The 10,147-nt window shown below is 39.1% G+C and overlaps 1 protein-coding gene across 1 annotated transcript; it reads right to left on the bottom strand.

Moving 5' to 3' along the window:
• Window positions 1-305: 305 nt before the first annotated feature.
• On the bottom strand, window positions 306-9,128 carry hrh1 (histamine receptor H1). The gene is made up of 2 exons (XM_049589011.1): window positions 9,045-9,128; window positions 306-2,940 (listed from the first exon to the last, which is right to left on the bottom strand). The coding sequence occupies exon 2, from the start codon at window positions 2,676-2,678 to the stop codon at window positions 1,029-1,031; it is 1,650 nt and encodes a 549-aa protein (XP_049444968.1). The 5' UTR covers window positions 2,679-2,940; window positions 9,045-9,128; the 3' UTR covers window positions 306-1,028.
• Between the last annotated feature and the right edge of the window lie 1,019 nt (window positions 9,129-10,147).

The following is a 10,147-nucleotide window of genomic DNA, read 5'->3' as shown; positions in this document are numbered from 1 at the left end:
AAACATGAATGGTATATTCTGTAAGCTTTCATACTTGTGCCTCATTTTAGCCCGTACTTTACCGCTCAGTCCAACTTTCTATTTCACTGAAGCGTGCACTGCAATGTCCTGCAAAACCACACCTATCCAGTTTTTAAGGAGTCCCTTGCTGATACACTCATCTATTCCACTTGACAATAGGACAATAGGAAAGAGTTGACAAAAGACAAACAGATAAAACAAGACCAGAAGCTTCCTCCAGATTACTATGAAGATGGTAATTTTAATGTGTTAAAAACACAATAAATCATTAAAAGCTTGCATGTTTAAAAACTCTATAAGGAAGGGGGGGAATAAAGAAACAACTGAACAGATCCCAAATCAGCGCTCCCGGGGGGTCACAGCTCGTCAGACACTTGGCAAGATCAGTGTTTTTCCTGGACTGTCATTAGAAAGGCCAGCTAATGTCCCACATCCTGTGGCAATGATGAGAAAACAATGTGACAACTGCTCACAAATGCATGTTTGTAAAATGTTTTGTTTCATGTTACAACTCTGGCTCTGTACACAGATAGTGCAAAAAACAATAAATAAATAAATAAAATATTTTCTTTAAAAACACATTTTAGACATAGTTGCCCTCCGCTCTGCACCAGAGCCAACACACTGGACTCATGCTCCTGATTCCCGAGGGTGAGAGATCAAATTCTTTGGAGTTTAAAGGTCTCCAGCCTCAGATACACTTTATTATGATTAGCATAACACAGACAAAATAAATAACATTATCGTCAGACATTATCCTCAACTGTTGCCATGAGTCTGAATCAGCGGGCAGTTAGATACAAAAATAAAATTTAAAACAAACTGAAAATAACTGATGCTCAAAGGACATATACAGTTCTATCTACACTGATAAAGCTCACCCATGCGAGGGTGTAAAAGACATTTAATTGATGCAGCAGTTGTCCCCTTCAATTATCTGTGAATGTCAGCAACATTTAGATGCCCATGATTTTGTTCTGCCTCTTTGCTCTGCCTGCCGCTAACTGTCACAAATGAATGTTGAGAATATTTTTAAAGACTCGTTTGAAGTTCCCGTTGCAGAGCGGGTATATAAAAGGGTTGAGAGTGGAGTTCATGTATCCTAACCATATGGTGAACATGTGGAGGTCGTGGTGCACGCACTCTCTGCAGAATGCCATGACCATGAAAGCTATGAAGTACGGTATCCAACACAGCAAGAAAGCAGCAATTATAAAGCCGAGCTGCTTGGCTGCCTTGTGCTCCTTATGGATCCTCAGGCTCTGGATACGCTGACGTGATTGGTCAATAAACCGTTGCCACGTCTGTCTAAGGGTCACGGCGTTAGCTGGGTCTAATTTGGCATCTTCGACCCCTTCCTCTATCCAGGGCAGAGCGTGACTGGGGTTGTAGTTGTTGTCGAGCACAGAGGTGTATCTCTGCACGTCTGAAACCTGACTGATATCACAGACGCCGCTCACTGACTTTGGCACTGTGACGTGGCATTCGTTTAAAGATGTCTGAAGTTTGTAATCATTATTCCCCTCTGGACAAATAATGTCCTTTGGCACCGGAGGTTGACTCAGGGGCACCTCAGTGTCTGACTGCTTCTCCTCAGGAGACAGGGAGCACCTTTTGACCTTCTGTGCCATTCTGAGTCTTTTGGTTGTCATGGCAAGCAATGACGTCTGCTGGCACTTCACACCAATTTTTCTGTGAGATCTGGATGAAGCTGTTTTAGTTTTATCAGAATCCTCGAGGGAATATGGCTGATCTAGAGTGTTCTGGTCCAACAGGCGCTGTTTTTTTGAGAGTTTCATCGGGACGTTACATTCCCTCTTGGGTGATGTGGAGTGATTTCTCACTGGTGTTTGGGCATTTTGTCCATGCTCGTTTTCCCCAAATGAATCGGTCGGATGAATGATTCTCTCTCTGTCCCTCAGATGTTGCCTCACTGCCAAGTAGATGTGTGTGTAAAACCACAGCATCAAAATGGAGGGCACGTAGAAGTTGAAGACAGCAGTGATAACTTTAAACCACGTGACAAAGCGAAAATCCGTGTCACACTTGTTCTCCTCCTCGGGTTTAAGGTCCACATGTGTGAAAGACCTCCATCCTAAAATTGGAATAATCCACATCATCGACAGCAGCCAGGCTCCAGAAATCATCACACTCGCCTTTCCCCTTGTGCGATATTTCAGGTACTTGAGCGGCTGTCTGACGGAGCGGTATCGATCCAAACACAGGATAAACAAGCTGAAAATTGAGGCCGTGCTCGCCACATAGTCCATAATAAGCCAAAATTGGCAGACGGCCCGTCCCAGCTTCCATTCATCCTCCAACAAATACACCAGATTTAGAGGCATAACTGTGGTCCCCACGATCAGATCTGCCAGAGACAGGCTGACGATGTAGAGGTTCCCCACCGTGTGCAGGCTCTTCTCTCTCTTGATGGCGTAGAGGACGAGCAGGTTCATCATAATGGTGAGGAGAGACAGAAGTCCCAGACAGACCCCCAGTAGGGCGTTGTGGAAGCAGCCATGCAGAGTCAGGGTGTGATTGCTCCTCAGGGAGTCAGCGTCGAGGAGGCCGCTCCAGCTGTTGTTGCTGTTATTGACGTAGCTGTTGGTGCTGAGGCGAGGAGGGTCTGTGGAGGGTGACAGACCAGATTCCATCATGGTAGGTGAGACGGTCACCTACAGATCCAGTCATATCATGGAAAACTGTAGTGACAGTGCGTCTCAAACTGTCGGCCAAAACATGTATGGTACAACAGGTTTCAGTGGTGTGTTTACTCAGTTTGGATCCAACACTTGCAGCGTAATGACCTGTGCAACTTTATATTTAAAAGAAGATATCCTTCACATGCTGGAGAAGGTGTAAATCAGTGTTGTCTTGATGTGTAGTCCATTTGTTACAGAAATCCACACTGTTTAACACCTGGAAACATAAAGAAAACACGTTTAAAATTGACACACACTTTTATTTCCTCTCCTCTTCACTCAATTTTTTTTAATGTTTAATTTATTGTTACTTTAACATCTGTCCTTCACTGTGCAGAGTTTGCAACTACAGCACCGTGGCTCAGAGGTAGAGTGGGTCATCTACTACTTAAATAATCGGAGGTTTGATCCCCAGCTCCTCCAGTCTGCATATCAAAGTATCCTTTGCCAAGATACTGAACCCCAAAACACCAGTGGATGATTGCTGTGTAGCAGGTGGCATCATGTATGGGTGAACGTGGCGTAGTGTAAAAGTGCTTTGAGTGGTCAGACTAGAAAGGTGCTTTACAAGTGCAGTCCATTTACCATTTTACATCCACCTGCTGAAGTAGGAAAGTGGCTCTGTCCTCCCTTTAAATCTCAGGTTAAGTTTAAGACATGCACATGTCACTGCGGTTTTGTGACATAGTGACTAGTTGAGAGGACAAGCATGGTCCAACATGTAACTTACGCAAGTGTATGATTATGATTATATTTGCCAATCATTGTTTAGAGCAGTGGTGCATGGTTATGGGGTGCCGTTTGTAAAGTGTCTCACGCTGAAAATAACATCAACATTTTGCCACATTTAGCTTCAAACAATGTTTAAAAAAGTATTGTGATTTTTTTAACGTCACCTTTTACCACATTTACAGCAATATTTGTTAACTTAGAAATATATTAAATAGTTAAATCTAAATATTAAATGTGGCACCTAAATGTTAAATGTTAAATCTAAATATTAAATCTAAATCTAAATCTAAATGTTAAATCTAAATATTAAATCTAAATCTAAATGCTAAATCTAAATCTAAATATTAAATCTAAATCTAAATCTAAATGTTAAATCTAAATATTAAATCTAAATCTAAATCTAAATATTAAATCTAAATCTAAATCTAAATGCTAAATCTAAATCTAAATATTAAATCTAAATCTAAATCTAAATGTTAAATCTAAATATTAAATCTAAATGCTAAATCTAAATCTAAATCTAAATGTTAAATCTAAATATTAAATCTAAATCTAAATGCTAAATCTAAATCTAAATCTAAATATTAAATCTAAATCTAAATCTAAATGTTAAATCTAAATGCTAAATATAAATGTTAAATCTAAATATTAAAACTAAATCTAAATCTAAATGTTAAATCTAAATGTTTTGGATGAAACTAAATATTTAGCTAATATGCAAATTCACACTGCCGGTCACCGGAAGTACCAAAATAAAAGCTCGAGATGGTCAGACTGTTTATAGAATCAAATAGCAATTAAAACCAACTTATCGGAAATGGACACTTGAACATACATTAGCGTGATAATAACTACCTAAAATAACAAGAAAGCGTGTTTGGAGAATTTTATTTGATGTGTACTTTGAGTTGTTAGTGTCCCTTCTGAGGAATCACCTTGTTGTTTACAAATACTTCGGGTAGAAAACCAGCGGAGTTTAGCAACATATATATATGCACATCTCATTTTCACGTCACTGTATCACCGTTTAGACTAATCTGGTGTTTGTAAAGCCTATAAACACTATGACTGAACAAACATTACATGGTCTGAAATTAATAACATGGTTATCGTAGATTAGCGAGGCTAACTGTTAGCTGTTAGCCCCGTTAGCGGTGTCTGTAATGACTCACTAACTCTAAACGGTCCGTTAAGAAAATATTTTTCCAGCGGATGTCTTAGTTACAACATGATTGAGCTAACTGGAGTAGTTTAATGTCGTATCCGACAATGGGAGACATTTAACAGATGACGTCCTGATAGCTTTGCTGCTGCTGCGCCACTGGTGCTTTCTAGACATCGTGATTTCCCAAAACTGAATAAATACCACACATCGCAACACAAAACTGCTTTGCTAGCTCAATCATGTTGTAACTAAGACATCCGCTGGAAAAAAATATTTTTTTCACGGACCATTTAAGAGTTAATGAGTCATTACAGACACTGCTAACGGGGCTAAGAACTGACGGTTGTTAGCTTAGCTTAGGTTGTTAATCCCTCCGAAGGGACACTAACAACTCAAAGTACACATCAAATAAAATTTCTCCAAACACGTTTCTTGTTATTTTAGGTAGTTATTATCACGCTAATGTATGTTCAAGTGTCCATTTCCCCCGATAAGTTGGTTTTAATTTGTTATTTGATTCTATAAACAGTCTGACCATCTCGAACTTTTATTTTGGTACTTCCGGTGACTGGCAGTGTGAATTTGCATATTAGCTAAATATTTAGTTTCACCCAAAACATTTAGATTTAACATTTAGATTTAGATTTAGATTTAATATTTAGATTTAACATTTATATTTATATTTAGCATTTAGATTTAACATTTAGATTTAGATTTAGATTTAGATTTAATATTTAGATTTAGATTTAGCATTTAGATTTAGATTTAATATTTAGATTTAGATTTAGATTTAGCATTTAGATTTAGATTTAATATTTAGATTTAACATTTAACATTTAGGTGCCACATTTAATATTTAGATTTAACTATTTAATATATTTCTAAGTTAACAAATATTGCTGTAAATGTGGTAAAAGGTGACGTTAAAAAAATCACAATACTTTTTTAAACATTGTTTGAAGCTAAATGTGGCAAAATGTTGATGTTATTTTCATCGTGAGACACTTTACAAACGGCACCCCATACATGGTTGCCTGTGGTAGCATGGCATTTTTTTATTTATTCATATTTTTATCAACATATTGAGGGGGCGACATTTTGAGCATAACTGAAGTAATAATAATTTTTTTTATAGCACTTATCTACACAAGGTAACAAAGTGCTTCACAGAGTGCACTGAAATAGGACAATTTAACAGTACAAAGGAAATAAATGCAGATGTTGCAAATCACAGTAGTACAAATCAGGCATTAAAGGGGAAAGCTTTCCTATAAAAAATATGTTTTAAGCAATGATTTAAAAACGGGTAATGTGCCAGTCTAATCTCCTCAAGCACAGAGTTTCAGAGCTTCGGGGCCTCGATGGTAAAAGCCTGGTCACCTCTAGCCACCAGCCTTCATCTAGGGACAACTAGTGAGGGTCGAGGATCTCAGGTCACGACTTGGAGCACAGGTGGTCAGAAGCTCAGTTATATAACTTGTTGCTAAACCATGTTGAGCTTTAAAAGTTATTTAAATAACCTCAAAATCATGGGTGCAGATCTGATGACAAGTTTGGGGGGGGACACAATCAGTTGTGATTTTTTTTTAATTGCACGCGTGCAAATCATGTCCACAGAGATTGCCAGCATATTTCACGATTTCATAGAGGCTCATCACCAAGTCATTCAAAAAGCACTACAAAGAGAATCATATGCTTACCTTTACTGTTTATTTCTCTTAAACAGCCAGTAGTACATGGAACCAGCCATCACCCTCCTTTTCACTGCTTCGCTGTTAGTTAATGCTACTTCTAGTTTCAGGGTCTCAGGCATGTTATGTCCACTCATGTTCTCATCTCTCGCCTCTCACGGATTCCCATTTCTCCTCATCATCTTCCCTTTCTCCCAGTATATAGGACTACTGTATACATTTGTTCAATTTCAATCATTTAAGCTATTTAGAATTGGGGGGGAAAATTTGTGTTTTTTAGAATTTGGGGGGGACATGTCCCCCCCGTCCCCCCCGGGATCTGCACCCATGCTCAAAATCAATTTTGAAGTTAACTGGCAACCAGTGGAGGGAGGCGAGAACTGGGGTGATATGTGGCCTACGATTTGTCCCAGTTAAAATACGAGCTGCAGCATTCTGCGCTAGTTGAAGCCAAGTTACCGAAGATTTAGACACGTATACAGTGCATTGCAGTAGTCGAGGCCCAAGAATATATAAGCATGAATAAGCTTTTCTAGGTCAGGAAAAGATGCAACTGATTTGATTTTGATTGTATTTCTTAGGTGGAAGTTGCAAGATTTAAAGAGAATATTGGGATTATTGGGTGGAGGGGTCCTTCTCAAGGTATACTGTAAATACTGCCTTCATCTATGTGCGAGTAAAGCTTTAACTTTTGCAGCTGGTTGAGGTTTTTCCTACTTTATACACACTTAAGTAGTTTTTAGTTTTAAAAAAAAGGTTCAACAATATACAGTATATATGCATTCAGACGCATTATGAAACTTAAATACAGCTCGATGTCTCCTGTAATCCTTTTTCTTTGTTGGTTTGGTTGTACAGTATTCCTTGGCTAAAATCTCTATCCTGCTCTTTGCCTTTCGCTGTCCAGCTGGCTTCCTTTAACACTCACACAAAGGGGAGGGTGGCAAATCCCATCAACGACACAGCAGTGGACAATCTGTGTGATTGGAGAAAAGGAGGCAATAAAATGCTGCTGGTGTTGCATGATTTATAAAAATCCTACACTGCAGCGTAACTGATAACATATTTGACGCTGCAAAACACAGCAAGACCACTCGCACGTATAAAACATGCCAATATGCTGCCGGAAAATCTTAATCATATAATTTATCTGGACAGTATGGGGTATTGATTTTTAAGAGAGTAGATTGAAATAAGCCCGTTGCCATGGAGGCAAGTGGGTGGTTTTTTTTTGTACATTGCTTGTGCAGACTTGTCTCTGTGTGACACATCTGTGAATTGAAACACGTCATTTGGCCTTTTTAGGACACTTTGTTTGAAACCACTTATTTTTTTATTATCATCCAACAAAAGAGAATTATCAAGTGTGTTATTTTGCCAAGGAGACCATCACATCCCACGCATATTGAATCATTCCTCACAACAACAACAACAACAACAACAAAACTAAGAATAAAAGTGCTGCTTGGAATCTATAATGCCAGTGACAATAAAAGTCATTCTGTCTGCTACAGCGAAAGTAAACCTGCTAAATTAATAGATAAAATGATAAAAACTTTAAGACTATGGGCACGTGAGGTAGAGGAAAAATACACATACGTATATGTAAACATGACAGTAATCATTCAAGGTTCAAGAGAGGAAGGAAGGAAGATGTGTTGCTGATTGACAAAACAGAAATCCTGCAGGAAAATAATTTTTTATTCCTATTAAATTAATTTCTAAAATGGCTATGACTAAATCTTTTATCTGTGGCTGCTTGCACTCAGGGAAAGGAAGAATAAAAAACACCAAGTGTTTAGTGCTCAGAGTGGGAGGGAAAAAAACCTTTGACTGAACACAGCTGAGAGGTTTTTCAGCAGAGCACCCTCAGAAAATGACTCATAACTGTCATCCTGGTTTTGGTATTAAAATGGGGTGATGCTGGTTGAGTAAAGATTTCTTTGCTCTCCTCAACCCACAGTGTTTACGTCTCCTTGCCTCCACCAATCCAATAAATAAATAACCAAGAGAGACTTAAGTAGCCTATTGGAAGGGCAAACTACAACACCCATGCATACAGTATTTTGCATCCACGCGTAGTAACTTAACTTTAATTGAATCCACTCTTACATCATGTATAATAGTTTCCATAAACCTCCTTGGCTTTGAATCTGAATTTGTGATTGTAAACATTTTTCCTCGCTGTGTTCATATCCTCTATGTTTATACAATAACTGCCTCCGCAACACAAATATTTAGGAGCCATATTACTCACCGAATTCGCAAAGAATAACAAGATAAAGAGGGATGGATGGCAGGAGAGAGGGGGGAAGAAAGCGGAGTGTTTTCTGCGTTTGAGCGCACGGCACACTTCTTCCTTATCGCACCAGAAAAGGACAGGATATTTATCCAAGCCTAATTGTTGAATAGGATTATGTGTAATGACCGCAGCCTGTCTGATTTCATTAGAAAAGAGCGGGAACACAGATTAATCTGCTGTCCTGTTGAGACCTGTTGGAGCCTATCTATCAAAATGAATAATGGCTCCGGTGCGAAATACTACAGGTCGGTGCGCAGACGGACACCTGTTGAGCCGCTGCGTAAAAACTTTGAGGCGCACAGCACAATAAACACATGCATGTTTTGTAGCAGGATACTGACACGGCTTTTCAGTCAGTTGCCATAAAATAAAGTTTATCATATAAGTTATTTCAGTCTGTATATGCAGGAAAAATCCGTCTCTAGACTCACCAGTCATGGATTTCCAGGAAAGTCGGTGTTTTTCCAGCTGGTATTCCGGGTGCAAACCACAAATCGAGTGAAGGATAGAGGTTGAGATTGCAAAGAAAAAGCCTCCCTCCCTCCCCCTCCAGCTCTCTCTCCCTCTCTCTCTCTCTCTGTCTCTGCCTCTCTGAAATAAACACAGACTTTGGAGTTTACATGATATTCCGATCAGCTGTTGCAGCCATAAAAAATACCTTGTTACTGGAATGGATTTCCACCTGATGGAGTGGCGCGTTATGACTGGTGTATGATTCACTGGACTGTTACAGCAGGCTGAGCAACTTCCTCCATGTCATGAACCCAGTCTTACTGGACACTGCCTTTAAACAGTGTTTGGTCTTTCTGCCGGTCATCTGCAGGTTTGGCAACGCTACTAAGGCGCAGAAACTGACTGTCAGAATAACTGTAAGAGATGGGCAGTAGACTAATAGGGCTTATTTTACCAAGTATGGAATGTATCTCAGACAGAAAGACGAGGAAGGCAAACAACATTGTGCCTTGCCTCCTCATTTAAAGGTCCAGTGTGCAGGATTTACGGGGATATATTGGCAGAAATTGAATATTATATAATAAGTATTTTTTCTTGTGTGTGTAATCACCTGGAAATAAGAATTGTTGTGTTTTCATGACCTTAAGCGGGATTCATCAAAGCCTACACACCAGGATTACACTGTTGTAAAATTTAGACTGCAGTTACACCTTCAAAACACTAGTCAGAGGAGGGGTTTCTGTAAGTGCTGTGAAGTTTAGTTGATTCAAAACACAACCTAAACACACATTAAACACAGCTTAATAGCGACAGTTTCAAACACAACTACACAAATCAGCTTCAGTATAACTCACAGCATTCACAGACAAACACTTGTCTTTATCTGAACACATTTTCCCCACAAATACAACGTGCTAATGTTTTTAGCATAAGCCTATGGCATTTTACATTGTATAAATTAGCCTAGCAGCTAGCAGACTTTTCCTCTACTCGTTTGAAGCCAGGGACGACAGTAGCATTTAACAAAGGTTACGTTACAAAATTTGGCTCTATTACAGCTCACATGGTTCACCGACAAAAA

The sequence above is a fragment of the Epinephelus fuscoguttatus genome, linkage group LG1 (genome assembly GCF_011397635.1).
Source record: "Epinephelus fuscoguttatus linkage group LG1, E.fuscoguttatus.final_Chr_v1".
Classification (NCBI taxonomy): Eukaryota; Metazoa; Chordata; class Actinopteri; order Perciformes; family Serranidae; genus Epinephelus; species Epinephelus fuscoguttatus.
The sequence above is the reverse complement of the archived record's forward strand: the minus strand, read 5'-3'. Positions and strand labels throughout refer to the sequence as shown.